The sequence below is a fragment of the Cryptomeria japonica genome, chromosome 10, assembly GCF_030272615.1.
Source record: "Cryptomeria japonica chromosome 10, Sugi_1.0, whole genome shotgun sequence".
Classification (NCBI taxonomy): domain Eukaryota; kingdom Viridiplantae; phylum Streptophyta; class Pinopsida; order Cupressales; family Cupressaceae; genus Cryptomeria; species Cryptomeria japonica.
The window spans coordinates 469,243,428-469,264,667 of NC_081414.1; the positions used below are offsets into that span (position 1 = coordinate 469,243,428).

Here is a 21,240-nt window from a genome sequence, read left to right on the forward strand (position 1 = left end):
TGAGTTTGGGTTTTTTATAGAACATTGATGGAAACCATGTGGTTAAAAAACTGAGATGAACTCATGTTTGGACTGTAATTACTGAAGATTTTAGTAAGCACATTAATAGACCATGTTGCCTTGATTAAAACAAATTTGAAGAACTTGTTGTTGATTAAATATATATATATGCAATGGAGTGAATGAATGCTTGCAAGTTGTTATGATACCCAAAACGCACCAGGAAACAACTAAACCAGAGTCATAGTCCAAAGGAAAAATCAGACCATAAGGTGAATGCATGCCAACTGTTTGACCAAATTCCTCAAGTGAGTTTGGAAAGAAATTGTTAACTAATAGGGCAGCCTATTACAGTGGTATCAGAGCTTAAGATCCTGCCAACCTTTGGGTAAACCAGGAAGTTGATTTCAGTTTGAGCAATGGCAACAGAGGACACTAAACAATTAGCAAGATCACTCTACTTAGCAGGCAGCGAGCTCAGTGAGTATTTTCAATCAAAGAATGAGGTCTTGAATACTCTTAAAAGGGTAGAAGAATGTTTGCTTCTTGCAGAGCAGTCACCTCATGATTTGATACAGTTGGCTATGTCTCCTGTAGATACTACCTTGAAACAACACAAGTGGCTTAGGCATCCAGATGATGAAATCAAGTTGTTAGTTACTTCTTGTTTATCTGAAATCATGAGGATAATACCTCTAGTACCATATGAAGATGAAGATACAATGAAAGAAGTTTTACAGCTGATTGTGGAGAGTCTTCTTGGATTGCATGATGACAAAGCCCCCACTTTTAATAGGAGGGTAAAAATTTTAGATATTGTGGTAGGGACGAGATCATTCATCCTTATGTTGGATATCCAATGTGATAAGATGATTCTTCAAATGTTTCATTGTTTCATTGCTGAAATTAGGAAATGTCATCCAAACAAGGTGAAGTCAGATATGTTCGGCATCTTATCCATGATCTTAAATGAAATTGATGATGTTTGTATGCAATTGCAATCTGATTTGCTAGACATTTGGAGGAGAGAGTGCAAGTTTCAGCTGCTGCCTATGATCTCTCAAGGAGTTTGGTTGAACTAAAGATTGAGAAGTTTAGGGAACAGCTTAACACTAAATAATTGATCTCATTGGGTTTACAGGTATCACTTCCTCTTCAGGTGAGAGACATTCTAGATGTTGATGGGAACATTTCAGCTATGATTACACCTATTACCTTGCCTAAGGGAAACAATAAGGATAATGACTGCCATACAGTTAAGGAGTTTATGGAGTTAGAGTCATTCACTACAAGTGAGAGGTTTTCAAAACTCTTCATTGGTGATGTGCAGATTTTCATTGATAAAACAGTGGAAGAGAAAAACTTCTTTGAGGAGTCTACTTATGATCACACTACTGCTCTAGTAGAACTGCATGATGAGAGCATTCCATCTTCTAGTGAATCAGCTAAGCTGGATGTTGAGTGGATGGAGAAAACCGAACACCCTTGTACAGAGACTTTTAATTCAAGCATTGAGGATATTTCTACAGGAGGAAATAGTACTGAGCTGATTTCGGAGCATAACTTGAGCATACAGGACTTTGTAGATAAAGAAATTCAGTCACAATCAAGTGCCTCTTCATGCGAAGCGGAAGTTGTTCATATACCTCACAGTTCGCACAGTTTGTGGAATCAGTTGAAGGTGAATGAGAATGGGATAGTGGCAGCCTTATCTCATCATGATGAGATGCATAAGCTGGTTGAAAATTACTTTTGGATGATTCCGTTAGAGAGAAGACAAAAGGGAACTGAAGCGGAATCTTCTCTTGAAAGCTTGCAGAAGATCAAAGAAGGTATGGGAACAATGAAGACAAATTATTTGCACCTTCTTTCAGACCGTGATCACCTTCTCAACCTAGTTGAGATCTATTCAGATGCTTTGAGAAGAAATGAGGAAGAAATTGATAATCTTTGTTTACAGTTCAGCATGGCCCATTCTTCCTTACACAAAGCGGAGAAAACTATTGTTGGTCCTGTTGATTGTAATTAGGTAGGAGGGGCAGATTCCAATTGCCTTAGGCAACATTGGAATCCGCCCAAAGGGCTGGCCTCTTTCTCCCATAAGGTAACGTGTGGGGCTGGACCCTTTCTCACGTCTAGCCCAAGGGTGGCGTGCTCTAGGGCCTGCCCTATAATTCAACACGCCACTCACACTTAAACAATAAAAAGGACGCCAATTCAAATTAAGAAAGCCGACCTAATTAGAGGCTAAAGTGCATATAAATAAAGGTATGAATGAAGCATCCAAACGGCAAGCATACACATAAAGAGCAAATTATGTCTGCAAGTAAGAGGTGTGAAATTCATGCAAATATTAAGGCGAATATCTTCAGCAAAGTGCGAACTCCATCAGCTTCTCTCCATTGTTATCTCTTCTGTTAGGAGAGTGCTCCTCATCATGCGATCTAACAGTTGAAGGACATGTTGTTCTGAAGTTGGTCACGGTCATTAGCTGAACACATACATTTCATTCATCTACTATTCAAGGTCAAATCTTTGGTCGCTGGTTGGTGCAATAAAAGGCAGATCTAAAACTGGTTAAGAGGCAGATCTGAGACCACTGGAAAGTTGAAGATGCCATTAGCCCTAAGGGTGAACTGAGATAAGTATTGTAATCATAATATTATTCATAATCCATAATCAGATCTGAGGATCTTTTCTGGCTGGGTTTTTCCTCCTAGGAGGTTTTCCCAAGGTAATAAGTGTCTTATTCAACTTTGGTTATGTTTCTGTTTGTTCCTAAATCTGAAACTCACTAAATCTAACAGCAAACTATCTAAGTTAAAGGTTAATTCTGTTTTCTGAGTTTTCTTTATTAATCTGAAAGTATAAAATTAACATGATATCAAAGCTCTAGGTTAGATTAACCTTCAAATTTCAGTAGTCTGCTACTTCCAGTTTGTTGTTTCATTTTCAGTCAGGTCAATGGGGTTGAAAGTTGAAGATAGGCTCGATGGAAACCTCAACTTTGTTGCATGGAAGGTCCGCATCCGTATTGCCCTAGAAGAAAAAGAACTTCTTCAATTTATAGATGAAGAAAAGTTGACTGAACCTATAGATGCAGCTGAGCTAAAACAATTCAAAAGGAATGTTGTCAAAGCCAGAAAACTCATCATTGATTCAATCAAAGATCACCTGGTCACCTCAATTTCCTCATTCACTACAACAAGGGAGATATTCAGTCATCTTCAAGGTACTTATGAAATTAACAATCTCAGTAGAGCAATTACCTTAAGGCAGCAATTACTTAATATCAAGATGTCAAAGGAAAAATTTGCTATGTCTTATTTCATGAGGATTTCAAAACTAAAGAATCAACTAGGTACAATTGGACATAACATGGAAGACAAAGATATTGTCATGATTGCTCTAAATGGTCTACCAGACTCATGGGACTCTTTCATTCAAACCATAAGTGGAAGAACTGAATTACCTACTTTTGATCGTCTTAAGAATGATTGCATTCATGAAGAGTCTCGTCTTATCACAAGAGGAAAACTCAAAAGTCCTCAAGTGAATATCAACATGTACTTGCAGCCCAATGCAAGAAAGGTGGCCTTTGGAAGAAGAAGAATCCTAAGAGGAATAGAGATTTCAAATTATCAAATGCTCAGAATTCTTGGAAGAAGCCAAGAGATCTCTCTCATGTTCGATGCTTTAGATGTGACAAATTTGGTCACTATGCTAAAGAATGTCAAAATGAACCTCCGCAAAGAGAAGCCAACCTAAATGAAGTCTCAAATCTAAATGAGGAATTCTTATTCATTTCTGCCCTGTCAAGCAGCATTCCCACAGACTGTAACACATGGTTGATTGACAGTGGTGATTCCAGCCACATCTCAGGCTATCGTAAGCATCTTTCAGACTTAATAGAGAAAGTCGTCAGTCTACATGTAGTAATTGGTGATGATGCTAAATATTCAGTAAGAGGTTCTAGCACTACTTCTCTGAATTTAGATTCTGGTATTTCTCTTCACCTTAGTGACATCTTATTTGTCCCTGGAATTAAAAGAAATTTAATTTCCATTTCTGCTCTAGAAGATAAAGGTTATCAAGTTGCATTTTTTGAGGGTAAAGTACTTGCTTGTCCTAATAAATCTAGTTTTAAATCTGCTCGTATAATTGGAAATAGATATGATAGTTTATATAAGCTCTTTGCTAACCCTGTTCAAGCCCTCATTAATGAGGCTCCCGAATCCTGTGAGCTATGGCATAGAAGACTTGGACACTTACACTTTCAAGCACTTCCCTCCCTTGGAAAGTTAGTCAAAGGTATGCCTAAACTCAGTCAAATTCATGATGATACATGCAAAGGTTGTGCTATAGGTAAAAATGTTAAAAGCCCTTTTCATAAAAGTGAAAGTAGAGCTAAAGATAAACTAGAACTTGTTCACTCTGATTTATGTGGTCCTATGTCTATAGCATCTCCTAGTCGATTTCTTTATTATTTAATCTTCATAGATGATTTCTCTAGGAAAACTTGAATCTACTTCTTGAAATCTAAAGAATCCGATGAAGTCTTAAGTAGATTTAAAGAGTTTAAGGCATTGGTTGAAAACATCTCTAGTAAAAGAATTAAATGTTTAAGATCTGACAATGGAGGTGAGTATAACTCCGATAGCTTTCATGATTTTTGTGTTGAGACAGGAATTAAAAGGGAGTTCTGTGTTCCATACAATCCTCAGCAAAATGGAGTGGCCAAAAGGAAGAATAGAACAATTGTTGAGGCTGCAAAGGCTATGATTCATGATCAAGATTTGCAGACTTTTCTATGGGTTGAGGCTTCTAGAACAACAATATATATTCAGAATAGATGTCCTCACCGTTTTCTAAAGAATATGACTCCTCAAGAATCCTTCACAAGATCCAAACCTGACATCAGTCACTTAAGAATTTTTGGAAGTCCTGTATATGTTCATGTGCCCAAGGAAAAGTGAACCAAGTTGGAGCCTTCTGGGAAGAAATGCATGCTAGTTGGATACAGTGAATCCTCCAAGGCCTTCAGGATCTACATTCTAGGTCAAAGGTATGTTGAGGTAAGTAGGGATGTTACTTTTGAAGAAGATATTGCCTTTAAGAAATCAAAAGGTTCTCTTGTTATTGATGAAATTAATGACAATCAAGATATGAATGTTGATACTAACCCTGAGATTCAGAGGGAGTCTGTTGTGCCTCCACCTCAAGAAGAGCATAATGATCCACCTGAGCCTATGAATCCCACTGATATACCTAGTGACATTGTTGTTAGCAAAAAGAGGCCACTTTGGGTGAGAAACACCATTCAAGAAGATAAAAGATTTGCAACTCCCAGTGGCACTTTCAGAGAAACCAAGAGACCTCAAGTATTCTCCAACTATGTTGCATTGATGAGCAATCTCATTGAGTCTGAGCCATGCAATGTTGAAGAAGCCTTGAACCATCATGCCTAGAAGCTAGCTATGGGTGAAGAATATCAGTCAATCATCAAGAATGATGTTTGGGACATAGTGCCTAGACCCAAAGCTAAATCTGTTGTTTCCTCTAAATGGTTATTTAAAATTAAACATAATGCTGATGGTAGTATTGAAAAATATAAAGCTAGATTTGAAGCTCGTGGTTTTTCTCAAAAGGAAGGCATAGATTATGAAGAAACATTTGCTCCTGTTGCTAGATATACTTCTATTAGAACTATAATATCTATTGCTGCAGCTAAAGGTTGCAAGCTGCATCAAATGGATGTTAAGACTGTTTTCCTTAATGGTGTCATTGAGGAAGAAGTCTATATTGAACAACCTGAGGGTTATGAGATTCATGAAAGAGATACTCATGTGAGCAGATTGAAGAAAGCTCTCTATGGCCTCAAACAAGCCCCTCATGCTTGGTATGAAAGAATTGATAAATACTTGCTAAGTTTAGGGTTTTGTAAGAATGATGCTGACTCTAACATTTACTTTAAGGTATCTAGTGATGAAATGCTAATTCTGGTTCTATATGTGGATGATTTATTTCTTACTGGTAAAGATGAGCTTATTATTAGATGTAAGAAAGAATTAGCTTCAAAATTTGAAATGAAGGATTTAGGTCTAATGCATTATTTTCTAGGTCTAGAAGTATGGCAAAAATCTAACGAAATTTTTCTGAGTCAAGGAAAGTATACTATCGATATTTTGAAAAGATTTAGAATGATGGATTGTAAACCTATGTCTACTCCTATAGAATCTAACTTTAAAGAAGTTGAGTGTTTCTGCAACTAACTCTGATTTTGCAGATCCATCGGAGTACAGGCAGTTGATTGAATCATTGAGTATCTAGTTAACACTAAACCAGATATATGCTATGCAGTGAATGCCCTCAGCCAGTTCATGAGCATGCCTAAGCATGTTCCTCTTGTTGCAACCAAACACATTCTGAGATACTTGCGAGGTACAATTGGTTATGGGCTGAATACCCACTCAGGACTCCAATAACCTTGGAAGGTTACTCAGATGCAGATTGGGCAGGAAGTGTCAAGGACAGGAAAAGCACCTTAGGAATTTGGTTTAACTTAGGATCCGCAGTGATCCCTTGGGCTTGTAGAAAACAATCCTCAGTTGCACTAAGTACTGTTGAAGCTGAGTATATTGCAGCAAGTGTTGCTTCTAGAGAAGCAGTGTGGCTTCGTAAGCTTCTTGTTGGGTTGTTTGGACAACCTTGGGAACCTACAGTTATTCATTGTGATAATCAAAGTTGTATCAAGATGTCCGTCAATCCAGTGTTTCATGACAGGTCAAAACATGTGGAAACTCATTATCACTTCATTCGAGATATGGTGCAAAGAGGCGCCATTCAGCTGAAGTATGTCAGCATTGATGAGCAGATTGCAAATATTCTTACCAAGCCTCTGTCCAAAGTAAAGTTTGTGTACTTCAGAGACAGACTCGGTGTTGTGGAAAATGAAACCCTGGTTGAGAGGGATTCTCAACCTCAATGATACATTGTGTTGTATCAACCACCCTCTGCGGGCAATGTAAGGTGGTAGTGTAATCTTCTCAGGGAGAAGAGTAATTGTTACCATCCTCTGCGGGCAATGTAAGATGGTAGAAAAGATCCTCTCCACCCTCTGCGAGCAATGTAAGGTGGATCCCGTCTATGCTTGTGTGCGAGCTGGAAGATTATATTATGTAGTTCCATTATATGCTTGTGTGCAAGATGGAAGACTACAATATTCTGATTATGTAATCCATTCTTTGCTTGTGTGCAAGATGGAAGATTATGATATTCTGGTTATGTTTTCTCCTCCCTAATTAAGAGTGAGTGTTGATTGTAATTAGGTAGAGGGGCGGATTCCAATTGCCTTAGGCAACATTGGAATCCGCCCAAAGGGCTGGCCGCTTTCTCCCATAAGGTAACGTGTGGGGCTGGGCCCTTTCTCACGTCTAGCCCAAGGGTGGCGTGCTCTAGGGCCTGCCCTATATTTCAACACGCCACTCACACTTAAACAATAAAAAGGGCGCCAATTCAAATTAAGAAAGTCGACCTAATTAGAGGCTAAAGTGCATATAAATAAAGGTATGAATGAAGCATCCAAACAGCAAGCATACACATAAAGAGCGAATTTTGTCTGCAAGTAAGAGGTGTGAAATTCATGCAAATATTAAGGCGAATATCTTCAGCAAAGTACGAACTCCATCAGCTTCTCTCCATTGTTATCTCTGTTGTTAAGAGAGTGCTCCTCATCATGCGATCTGACAGTTGAAGGACCTGCTATTCTGAAGTTGGTCACAGTCATTAGCTGAAGACACACATTTATTCATGTACTATTCAAGGTCAAATCTTTGGTTGCTGGTTGGTGCAATAAAAGGCAGGTCTGAAACTGGTTAAGAGGCAGATCTGAGACCACTGGAAAGTTGAAGATGGGTGAACTGAGATAAGTATTGTAATCGGCATATTATTCATAATCCATAATCAGATCTGAGGATCTTTTCTAGATGGGTTTTTCCTCCTAGGAGGTTTTCCTAGGGTAATAAGTGTCTTATTCAACTTTGGTTATGTTTCTGTTTGTTCCTAAATTTGAAACTCACTAAATCTAATAGCAAACTATCTAAGTTAAAGGTTAATTCTGTTTTCTGAGTTTTCTTTATTAATTTGAAAGCGTAAAATTAACAAGTCCATCAGTGAACAATGAGCATGATGTAAGAACCTTGGAGATCATATAGATCATTGAGGGAATTAAGGAAATCCATAAATATGAGATCACAACATGACTTCAGCACCTTTCCAATTGATCTCAGTTTACAGTTTGGGGAGGAGCATGTTGGCTATAGTATTCCAACACCTTCCTCATGGGTTTTACCCCCTATCTCATTGATTGATGGTTGTCCTACGTTGCTGATCAGAATTCTGTCAGATCATACTTAGGGCAGCAGCTGCTGTTCTGGATAGGAGAAATTGGAATTGCTACTTTGGAGTTAGAGGATGGGAAAATGTCGAGTTCTCACCCTCCTTGGGTGGTAATGATATATTTTACTTCATCTTGGATTTGGTTCACTAGTTACATGGTGCTGTTCTGATCTATACCAGCAGTTTGTAAGGGGTTGGTATTTGTTTTTATACTCCTATGTTGGGCATCATTCATATCTACAGGAGACCACTCTGGGTGGATTGGATTATTGATGATTCGGACACATTGGATTTGGTTTCAGGTTTGGGCATCAGCGTAGAATTGGGTATGGGGTCTCATATGGGTACAGTTGAGATTATCATTGGGCAGTCTAATCAGAAGGACATGACACCCTCTGAGTTTTGCACGATGGACCTTAGCATTGATCCAACCATTGTTCAAGCAATGGATGGTACTCATGATGGTAATGTTGATGTAGTTGTTCTTCCTGCGTTGATGTGTGAGTCATAGTCTGTTGTGCTCGCATGGAGTGGAATTCACATGACCACTCTAATACTCCTTTGGTGCAGGTAGGAGTGTTTCACCTCAACTGTATAGTGAGGTGTGCTAATCAGTTTACCTTTAGCCCACATACTTAGGATTTGACTATGTCACTAATGGCAGGGAAAGGTGAATTGAGTATGCATCATTCGGGTCCACACTGGTATGACATATTTCTGATAACAGGTGATGAGTCCGAGTTTGGCAAGTCTCTCACCCTGTTCTTTCCCATTAGTTGCCTATAGAAGCAGGTGTCTGAGATTTGGTTTGATTGGACTATAGAGGGTGACAGAGTAGTGCAGCATCAGAATGGTGGATTTATTCCTTGTGTCGGGGACTCACAGTGTGGTTGTATTGTTGCTACTACCCCCTATTTTAGAACATGTAGGAGGCCATTACAACTGTTGCAGGTGGATTGGAGGGAAATCCTGACTAGGATTTGATTTCTTATCGAGTTGATGTTGCAGTTTATAGTTTTAGACTTGCATACTTGCAGTTTTGAGCACTCACTGACATCTATGCTGATAGTTGTAGGGCATCTTTGGGGCGTGGTACAGCTATCCTTCACTTCCGAATGGAAGGGGTTGAATCATTGCAGTCATTTCATCCTTCTTCAGGATGGTTTTTGGAGAGGAGTTTAGAATGAATTCTTTTGGAGGATAAGCAGGGTTTTTTTCCAGTTGCCCAGGATCGTGATTTACAATGAGTTTGTTATCTGCTTTCTCAGGAAATTCTGTGTGACTCCTGATAATGTTTTTCCTATGGGGATTCCGGGGTTGAGTGTGCAGTTTTCATATGGTGATTTATCAATCATGGTCAAAGTGGTGTAGTATCAGCATGGGGGTTCCTCTCAAAGTTTGATTCAGGACCTTGCAAACACTATGTATAGCAGCTCAACAGTTGAGTGGATTGTCACAATCCTTGTTGACATTCCAGGATTCACTCCCATGGTTTCTCAGTGTGATTCCTTCATAGTGTCGTATCCTGGGGACATAATTCAGTTTATGCAATTCTTGATTACCTTCTTTGGTGGAGGTTCGCAAAACGTCATTGGTACAGGTGATCAACGGGACAGAGCTCAAAGTAGTGGGTGTTACATATCTATTGGAATAACTTGGGACCCCAGGATTATATTGAGTTTTAGCACGATTCGAGCCAATAACCGTGGGGTTACAATGAGATTGCTTGAGGACAAGCAATTTCAAAGGGGGCGGACTATAATGTCCCCATTTTAGCCTAACATCAAACGATGTGTTGTTAGCCCATTTTGCCTTGGTCTCGAGGGCTAACCAGGACTTTACACGGATCAGTGAAGGATTTGGCCTATGCGGTTTCAGTTTCAGGCCAATCGAAGGTGTTTTGGTAGGGTTTCCAGATACTTATTATTTATAGTAAGTTAGTTGTGGCTCAGTGGCCAGAAATATTTGATGCATTTTATAATGCCAGTATTTATGGTGATCAATATTTGTCATTAGGTTTGTAAATTAAAGAGCCATTATTTAATTGGGCAATTAAGTTAAAAGTTACTAAAGTTAAATTTAAATATTTAACTTAAGTGATTATTAAAAGTTGAGACTAATGTTTAAAGGGAAAATATTAAAAGTCCCCTTTAAATGGGAGACATAAGGAGTTAATGTTATTTTATTATAACATACTTTAATCCCACATTTGTCATGAATTGGGAAACGTGCCCAAAAGAAGTTATAAAAGAGAGTTTGAAAAGCATTAATGGCATCTTGGAAATTATGGCTCGAGAATTGTCATTCTGAAAGTAGTTCTGGAAATCTTTTGGCTCTTGAAGACGAAATCCCTCATGGGTAACATTTCCTACACCTGTGAAAATCAGGCCTAGGAAATCTTCAAACAAAATTGCAGAGATTGATTGTCATGGCTTAGTATTTATTCTACACTGGATTGAAGCTCAGCCAAGGGAAATCACTGAAAAATAAATTGAATGAATGATTCAATAATCGGATTATTACATTGAACGATATACACATGTATATATAGAGGTTACAAGACGATGTTCTATAATTAGAACATAACGTTGAAGTAAAAGATTAAAGAGCTAAATGCTAAATTAAGCGTGAAAGCTAAATTAAGCGTGAAAGCCAAATAAAGCTTAAAAGCTAATTAACTAAAAAGAAAAAGCTAAATGCTAAATAAAGCTAAATTAAGCGTGAAAGCCAAATTAAACTTAAAAGCTAATTAACTAAAAAGAAAAAGCTAAATGCTAAATAAAGCTAAATTAAGCGTGAAAGCCAAATTAAACTTAAAAGCTAATTAACTAAAAAGAAAAAGCTAAATGTTAAATAAAGCTTAAAAGCTAATTAACTAAAAAGCTAAATGAGTCGACAACTAAAAATAGAAGATGACCATTGTAGAAGATATTAATATTATTTTAACACCCTCCCTAATGGTCATCGTACTCAATACCCTACAGAAAACACTGCAGGTGTTATCATCACACATGCAAAGAACACTCTGCTGCTACGGAGACCCTCCCAGGATCTACAGAATGTAAATGACCAAGAGTACCAAAAGCCATCCAAGCGAATGTAGCCTTCACACGCGAATTAGAGATCTGGCACACACAAATTACTGAAGCCTGAACAATGATTTTGAGGAAAAAATCAGCAAACCCTTTTGCAAAAGAGTACCAACTCCAAAACTGACTGCAAGATACCACGGTTGCAGATGTTCGCCCTGGCAGGTGCGACCCAAATTGACTGCAGCAAAGCTCGATTTTTTAGGAGAAAAATCAATCAAAACCAGAGAACTTCCGAAATCACAAATCCCACGCGAACTTCGCGTATTACAGATGATTTTTGAGAAAAAAATCGTAAAAACCAGCAAACATTTTTTTAAGAAAAAATCGTTAAAACCTAGAAATCCCACGCAAACTTTGCGGATGACAGATAATAATTTTTAAGGAAAAAATTTTAAACCTTGAAATAGGAACCCTCGAAAAGAGAATTTACGATTTTGAGGAGAAAATCGAAAAACCAAGAAATCTGAGGTTACAAATCATCGTAAAACCCAGATAACTAAAATCTTATGCGGATTACAGATGAGATAATTTTAAGGGAAAATTATAAACCCTGCAAACAATTTTTGAGGAAAAAATTGTGAAAACCCTCCCATGATTTTTGTGGAAAAAATCAAAAAACCGACAGACAATTTTTCAGGAAAAAATCGTGAAAACCATGGGACAGGTAAGACGAGGTCTGGCCTAAATCAATCTGATAAAGGTAACGATAGTCAGATATCATGAACATGCACTGTTTCCAGGTGTTGTGGCAACTATTGAACTTTTGACTGTGTTCCAACATGATGTTGGTCAAAGATGTCATCACGAAAATGGAGGTTGAACGAGGTCAACCTAATGAAAGCATGAGACAGAAGAATCTGATTTGATTTTTTTTTAAATAGAATAGAAGCAGCTGCTGAAAAAATCTAAAACACCGGAGGAGAATTCTGGCACGAATTTCGAGGTTTGGAAGAAACCCAAAAAGTAAAAATTTTTACAAACTTAAAACAATATAAATGGTGCCCAAAAGACAACAAAATTCCCGACGTCCACAGAATTAGCAGAAATCGCTAACTGTTTTTAAATTCCAAGGCAAATTCGCTAGCACAAAATTTGAGGCACAAAAAATGAGGCACCCAGAAAAATCTGAGACCAACCCAGAAAATATCTCGAAAAACCCACCAAGAATCTGAAATCAAAATGCAGATCTGATGGCTCAAAAATCGAGGCATGGAAAACGATGCACCCAGAAAAATCTAACGACAACCCAGTTGAGGTCTCGAAAAACCCACCAAGAATTTGCAAGCAAAATAATATTTCGACTTGAACCGAAGGGTCAAAACCCTAGTCGAAAATTGCAGAAACCCTAAAAAAAATTTCAATCTGCAAAAAAAAAAACTCCATGTTGCAGGCCCGAAAATCTCCAAAACCCTAAAAAAAACATGAACTGTTGCCCAGCACATAGAAATTTGCCCACAAACCAAAAACCCTCAAAAAGCCTTCAAAAAAGCAAAATCGTTTTTTTTATTAAAAAACAATTAAAAAAAATCTGGAAAATATTCCAGAAAGAAGGCCATGAATTTTTATTAAAAAATTCGCCAAACTTTAAAGAATCCCATCGACCCGCTTTGATACCATGAAAAATAAATTGAATGAATGATTCAATAATCGGATGATTACATTGAACGATATACACACGTATATATAGAGGTTACAAGACAATGTTCTATAATTAGAACATAACCTTGAAGTAAAAGATTAAAGAGCTAAACGCTAAATTAAGCATGAGAGCTAAATTAAGCGTGAAAACCAAATTAAGCTTAAAAGCTAATTAACTAAAAAGCTAAATGAGTCGACAACTAAAGAGAGAAGATGACCACTAAAAATAGAAGATGACCATTATAGAAGATATTAATATTATTTTAACAATCACAGGGGTTCACTGACTGATAAGAAGATATTTTGAAATTAATGGAAGGGCAGTATTATAACAATCACTAATATTTTCACCCAGCTGAAGAGAACACAGGTTATTCAGACTTGCGACTAATAGTACCCAGCACGGAAGATCATGCTGCAGGCTGTTCGAACTTAGCAGGGAGCTAATGCTAGCACCAGTCAGCATTGTCACGGCCCATCTGGAAGAATGCACAAGGGTTTCCAACGTTGCTGCAGCACACAGTGACTGGGACGAACAGTCAGTCATAAGCCACGGATACCCTTAGGCGTTTTCGGTGAAGTTGCAGGGAGGTGGGTTTGGAGTGCTGCTTGAGACTGAGGGAAGGAGACGTCTAGCAGGGGTATAGCACTAACCATCATTGTGGCTGGGACGTAAAATATGTAGGAGGTTCATGACCATTATCCACAGTGAAGAACCATCTTGCAGCTGGAAAAAACAACGAAATTCCAGTTTCCAAATTGTCTTTGAGTTTGGGTTTTTAATAGAACATTGATGAAACCATGTGGTTAAAAAACTGAGATGAACTCATGTTTGGACTGTAATTACTAAAGATTTTAGTAAGCACATTAATAGACCATGTTGCCTTGAATAAAACAAATTTGAAGAACTTGTTGTTGATTAAATATATATATATGCAATGGAGGGAATGAATGCTTGCAAGTTGTTATGATACCCAAAACACACCAGGAAACAACTAAACCACAGTCATACTCCAAGAAAGGAAAAAATCAGACCATAAGGTGAATGCATGCCAACTGTTTGACCAAATTCCTCAAGTGAGTTTGGAAAGAAATTGTTAACTAATAGGGCAGCCTATTACAGCATGATAGTGCAAAAACTGATGCAGTTCTTATTTGTCAATGTAATTGGTATGGATCATCAGAGACAGCTATTTTGAAATTTTGGCTTGAGCTCAAAGGAGGAGGATTCTAAAAGGGGGCCATGGCCTCCTTTATAGAGGAGATTTTAGGGCCACTCAGCCAATGTTTGAATGGAAGGAAGCAATATGGAACAAAGGGCAAGGACAATCTGGTGTACGGAAGATTTTAAGAGAGCATGACATACCAAAACTTATTTTATGCAGCAGACGTTTTTGTTCTAAAGCTTTTGTGTGAAAGTGTCAACCCAAACTAAGTAAAGAAGCAACCATCTAAAACATCAAGTGCCGAATTATTCAAGCTGCACTGCTGATGATGAGAAATGGTAAAGTAGACTATGAAATTGAAGCCAACAATGCGATCATGCGACAAGTTTTTCCCAATCCAAAGGAACCCAGACAATAGGAGGATATACCATAGGAACTAACATAGACAGGAAGGACCGAAAAGAAGAAATTAACAAGACCAACAACAACAAACCAAATCCAGAAGACAATAAATATTGATATCCCTTTTCTTTTGTCCTTCACGAAGAAGCTTCATCAGGATGCCTTTTCCTCTGGATAGAGTTGTCTATCAATTCTATTTCCTACACAAGAAGTACTGAATGTGTAATGCAAGCCTTATGGTCAAAGATAAGACTTGTGTTGACGCAGACTCAGGACTACCTAAGACCAAAAAGCATGTAATTCCAATCTCAAAAGGCATCAAACTGGAAGAAAATAAGAAATCCAAGCGTCGCGACAAAGGAACGAGCCAATACAAACAAACAAAGTATCTTAGACATGAAACCTCACTATAATATTGAGAAAACAAGTTATGCATTACAACTGTATGAAATTATTAAAACATTAAAAACATTGACCAATACTAGAGAAAGTCTATAGATCCTCTATCAAGTAATGAAAGATGTCATGAGGGATGAGAATCCCAAAAAAGTTGAACAACTAAAGCATTAAAATTTTATTGAAAAAATCAAATGGAATGTTAGAAAATTAACAATCTGCATGCAAGAATATCATTTAGGAGTCTTGCCTTACACAGTTTTGCTTTGGGAAGCTATTCTGTTCTTATTACAAACATCAACCCATTTTCAAGGATTAAGATTACCAATATCAAGATGTATGCAAAAGAGAGCTAAGCACATAGCCTTTCCAAATATAGATGACTAGGACCCAATTAAACAGAGAGCTAGCAATATTCAAAGGGATATATTGTTGAATACTAAGTATAGGATCCATTTATATGAAAGAAAAGTACTCCCACAAACAGGTAACTTGTTTGAAGCAAAAAGGAAAAAGACATGATCAAAGATTCAAAAGGCAGAATCTCCCAATAGGAGAACGCCCACACTGGATTCATCTCAGGCATTGAAATGTAGAACAATAAATAGAACAAAGAAGATGCTACCATAGCTGTCCTAGAAAGATTGAACATAATAGATCTGTCGACTGACAAGGAGCTTAAATCATCAAGTGTTAAACACAGTACGCCAGGATCTTGCCCTTCAGAATTTAGACATTTTACCATAATTTATGGTCCAACCATACAATCTAATAGTAACAGATGCAAAAAAATCTTTTTACCATGGTTCAGTCAAAGCTCAAAACAATTCAATTATATCATGATATTTTCAAGTTTTGGTCAAAATTTATATTGCATACAGAAGTTCCACTATCAAATGTATTAAAGACCATAATATACTTGTCAATATTTGCTTGCTTATAAGAATTCAATAAGATCTATCATGCTAGGCTGAGTTCCTCAGACTAGTGAGATCCTTGTTTCCCATAACAAGGTATCATCCAAAATCTTGTTGGGGTCTCAATCAAAAAAAAAGACTGCATGGAGATATGTCTTGTAAACACAAGCAGGCAAATGCCGCTCACTAATCCTTCATCCAAAACAACTTCACCTTTTGAAACATGTAATGATTCCTATTCCTGTTAGCCTACAGATTGGTGGCAAATGTTCAAATAAGTTTGTATTGATTACCAACCTCTGTCCTTGCGCTGGGTTGAAACATCTTGTATAGCTAAAAAGATGTCGGGGGTGAAAATATAGACACCACAGTTTATTCGGTCACTTACCTGCAGAATTGTAAAGAAAAGGATGATTCTGATAGTTATCTTTGTAATTAGAATATGTGAAATGCTTAATGATAAATTTGTTCAGAAAAGGCATTTTAACTGTATAAAACCCGTTAAACAAATCCCTAAGGACTAAAACATCAACATGCAATTGAGATTAAATATATACCACTATATACCATACTGTGTGGGGTAAGGTTTTGTAGACTTACAAAAGTCTCCGGCTTTTCTGCATAGTGTAATAGTTCCTTGGTGACAGAATCTGCAACCAATTCACCAAATTGGTTGGCCGATTCTGCAGAAACCTGTGGAGCATGTACTGATCAACAATTGAGATAATAGTGCTGATACAGACTATTTATAGTTTATAGTTGTTGTATACTCCAAGCCTCCAAATAATAAGTATACAACATTAGCCAGCCTAGACAGTAAAAAGTAACTATAAAACACACAGCGACCCCAGAGTAATTGAGGCTAAAGTTCAAATTATCGTGAAGCTATTGAGTATAACAAGGCAGACGTTATGGAGCATGATAGAGTTATGACTTGCCAGCTCACGACTAGCATCTGACACTAGGCACTCTAAGCCACTGTGGGATCAAACAGTTAGCTTGTATATAATACTAGGAGATTAACCATGACCAACCAAACGCTAAATTTCAAAGGCTAGAGCACACTGTGATTAATGATAGCTGTTGAAAAATTGGTTGAAGAAAGGAACAAAACTTAAGAGAGGTCCCAAAAACAGATTTTTGGTATAGTGAGAAGGAAAGGATCTAAAATAAAACAACAAACAGTTTTGGGGTATAACAAGATGGCAAGGATCTAAAACAGAACAGAATATGAAGATTATGCTTAGTAACTAAATAGTCGTACAGACAAAGGATTAGCGTTGGAAAAAACAACATAAAATGGCATACAGGTGTGACAAATATAGGTTTGTAGTCGGGATAAATTAATTTTATAGACATCTAGAAGAAAGAACTATAAGAAAGAATATGCAGTTCAAAAGCTCAAGTGCTAATGATTTTTTATTTTTTATTAGCCTGAAATGAATTTATTGCTTCTGTCAACCCCATAATAACTTACCTTAATCACTAAGATTGTACCCATTCCACCGTACTTATTATGGGCCTCTGCCACAATGCCAAATGGAGAAAAAAACAATAAATCAGTCGAATAATACATTTTGAATCTTAAATTTCTATTCTTGTGGAGAGAAACTATTATATAAAAGGGGCTAATCTAGGAATGCAGGTCATGAATCAGATTAGGCAAACTACTCATTGAAATTAACCATAAAATAACCAATAGGAAAACATAAAGGAAAATGTAGAAGCTATATGCTGTATTGCCACAAACAGACGTCAAGTTAACAAAGCATACCGAGCATATCTGCAAGAGGAAAACTGCAGCATACATCACAGTTGAGCACAAATATATTTGTCTGCAGAAAACAAATATTCCCCCCAATTAAATAGTTATAGAGAGGTAAAACAAACTAGACAAAGTAAAATATTTCGATATGCAGGAGAGATATCATATTGGAGTCGATGTTAGGCAAGGAAAACGAGTATTTTTGTGATATGGGTTATTAATAGGATACCTACCGGATCATCCTCCATTATCAACTCTCTAAAGTGGTAAAGTCCACCCGCTGAGCCATGTGGTTTGTCCTCTCTCAGATACCTGCAAATGCAAAAACGCATTCACTTTCTATTTACTCATCCAATCATACGATTCTGCATAATTTGTGAGTCAATTTCCATCAACTATTATTTCATGATTAGTGGTTCACAATTCATTTCTGATAACCATAAATCGTCTACTTAGCACTTAATTTATTTAGTGATGCACATACTGATAAAGCATAGTTCCATTCCAGCACTACTCTGGTTCAAGTGCGCTTAACCATAAAAATTCCCCCACAACCAATCCACTTAACTTACTACCCAGTTTTCACGTTATTTAGCCTTTTTGATATGATGAACAGAGTTGACGAAATGAATATTACCTTACAGGAATCTTGAGCTCATTTGATATTGAGGAAACGTAAAGCGCAAATTCGCGCTCCTCGTAAAACCCTATAAGGTAAATGTGAACCAAATTTGGTATCTGCGAAAAAGGAGGTCATTTAGCTTCAGATCTGCAACATCACATTGAATTACACATTCCAGGACAAAGAGAGAGGGAGAGATAAGCGCCAACCTTCTTGCAGGCGAGAATGGGATGCTGAACCATTGCCTGCCCGGCTAAAGGAAACAGAGGTTTGGCCACATTCAGCGACAGCGGCCGAAACCGAGTCCCTGCATGCCATTCTCAATCATTCACCATTCAATTACAGAGATAAGCAAACCTTGCTTCTTCACTTACCTTTAGTTGGGCCTCCCACCATGATGACCGCAACAGACGTCTGCTCGCTCTCCATTGCTCTTGCTCTGTAGTAGATGAAAGATGGCGTGGATTTAGTGCCTTTGCGGCTCCTTTTTAATATAATTAGTATGCGGTCCACAAACCGTCCTACGTGGGAGTCAAAATGTACGCAGCATTAAACAGGCATAAAGTGAGATCGAAGGGTATCATTGGCCGATCAGGCGATTGGAATATCAAATATAATTTTTTTAAACCTCGAGGAAAGTATTCACATGTGAACTGTTAGTGTGAATTTATATATATATGCAGGCAGCTTCAATGGCAAGAAAAAAGGAAGGGATTAAGTTGCAGGGATTTGCCATTGAGCTTCTGTTTTATTTTGTTCTCGTATATTTTTTAACAACCAGACAATCTTAGCATTGTTTCAGAAGGCCTGTGCATTGGATTTTGAATGAGATGGGCCGCAGACTTTCCGTGGAATAGCATCTGAAAGTTGACGTGGGAATTATACTCCCATCCAGATGCTGCTCTTTATATGGTTGTAACAGAACTTAAAAAACCATGTGTTCAAAAATCTCTTATGAATTAAAAGGTTTTACACTTAAAAAATAATAAATGCTAACATTAATGACTCCGGATAAATCAATAAATCTAATCTAATTATTAAATAAATGTTAATATTTAATTTAAATTTAATTTTGGAGTTAAATTTTGATAAATTATGTTAAACATTTTGAAATTAAATAAAAGGATTGGTGTAATCAGATTTGGGAATAATAATAATAATAAAGAAGTGATATTAATAATGTGTTGAATTCGTCAATGGGCCCTTGGTCTACTGGTGAAGTTGAATGGCTCCAAATGAGTCCACTAGGGATCAAGTCTTGTTGAGTGCAAAGCTCCGACATCATAAGGGATGAGATCGAGATCGTGCCCCCGAGCTGGCAACTCGCGGGCTTCATGCCCTTGTTGGGATGTCGTGCTTGCAGGTATAGATAAACTTGGGGCGCAAAATTGATTATAACTCATGAAATCAATCTAAGAGACTATAGACTCTTAAAAGGTTTGCTTTGTTGTTACCTTTGACATCTAAATGCATGTAAGGACAACAAAAATTTAAAAAAACACCTATAAGGTAGTTGCTAGATGGAAAGTAGTTGATATTATTATTAGTTGTGTGGATTGGTTTATAAGATATAGCTTTGATTAAGGATAAAAAACAGGTGTAGCCAATGAAAGGAATGGCTTGAGCTTAGAGGGAGTGATAAGAACATAGGGGTACTAGAATAGAAGGTTACCGAAATAGCTAACTACACAAGATACCTACTTTTCTTGTTGATAGATCCCTATTTCTTTGTTAGAAGGATTGATTTTGTAGCCTTCCTTGTTCAAAGAGATAGGAAATACCCTTTTTTTTTTCTTTTTTTTTCTTGTGAAATTCAATCCAAACTAAGATGTCTTCTTCATCGTATTAGAAAGTCTCATATAATGCTAACAGTCGTTGTAGGTTAGCACACCTCCCATCCTTCTTCAACTTCACGAAATGTTGGTCCTTCACATGATCTTGATGATGCTTTTCCCTACAATGTTGTTGGTTATGGCTTGGGTGATGCAAGTGCGGGTAAAGCAAGAGTGGGGCTTTGTTGTTGCACAATAGGGTGCATCATGCCCTAATTTTGTTAGGCCATCCACAACTCCTTTTCTCCTTGCAAGCACCAAATCTTCTCTACCTAGGATCATTCTTGGTGGAAAAGGTTCTTTTCCAACCACTTTTTTGTGGTCACATGTTCTTCTAGTGTGATGACGACCTACACTGAGTAGGGGTCTTCATTTCGTGATGTTGTTGATCATGTGATTATTGGCACTAGGATTAGATCCTCCACTTCGGATGCATGGCTTGTAAAGAGTGGGATGCTATCTAATTTGTCGAGGGACTCTAAGCTCCACTCAAAAACCCTTATCAAAAGGGTCATGACATTTCTAGTTTTAGTCTTCTATGAGATCTAAAAAAGGATATATTTGAAGGAGAACAATTATACATCTTCAATGGCTTGATTGGCCAATTCAATCAATTATGGCCAAGGCTTGCAAATTTGCACAAACGAGTCACAAGGGCATGGCAATCCCTGCTCAAAGGTAATGTTGAAGTTTACCCATGTGCATAGGGCTTTTTTATTATGGTTTTTTTTATTTCAAATAGGATTGAGATGGGCCATCCTCCAAGAACATTGGTGCTAAGGGCAAAATATGCTCCTTCTCAAACCTTGGTTTCTAGAATTCAACCTCCTCAAGGAATCATTTTTAGTGAAGCATATCTAGGTACGACTCCCAAGCCTCCTACTTCAATTCTAGTCTAAGGATTGCTTCAAAGTCATTGGGGACTCTTTGGGTGACTTTTTGACCATTGAATGTGACACTTCTAATTTCACCCATACCACATTTGCATGCATCCTTGTGAACATGGACATTTA

General features: G+C 37.5%; 1 protein-coding gene across 1 annotated transcript in view; it reads right to left on the reverse strand.

Annotated features, from left to right (window-relative positions):
• LOC131063382 (uncharacterized) overlaps positions 1-19,278 on the reverse strand; it is a 52,843-nt gene extending 33,565 nt beyond the window's left edge. The window contains exons 1-8 of the mRNA XM_057997184.2: positions 18,770-19,278; positions 18,605-18,702; positions 18,411-18,511; positions 18,007-18,085; positions 17,783-17,843; positions 17,486-17,532; positions 16,609-16,701; positions 16,306-16,396 (exon numbers count right to left, since the gene is read on the reverse strand). Of these exons, the coding sequence (XP_057853167.1) occupies positions 16,306-16,396; positions 16,609-16,701; positions 17,486-17,532; positions 17,783-17,843; positions 18,007-18,085; positions 18,411-18,511; positions 18,605-18,702; positions 18,770-18,824 (625 nt within the window). The 5' untranslated portion in view covers positions 18,825-19,278. The remainder of the gene's footprint in view (positions 1-16,305; positions 16,397-16,608; positions 16,702-17,485; positions 17,533-17,782; positions 17,844-18,006; positions 18,086-18,410; positions 18,512-18,604; positions 18,703-18,769) is intronic.
• Positions 19,279-21,240: the final 1,962 nt, after the last annotated feature.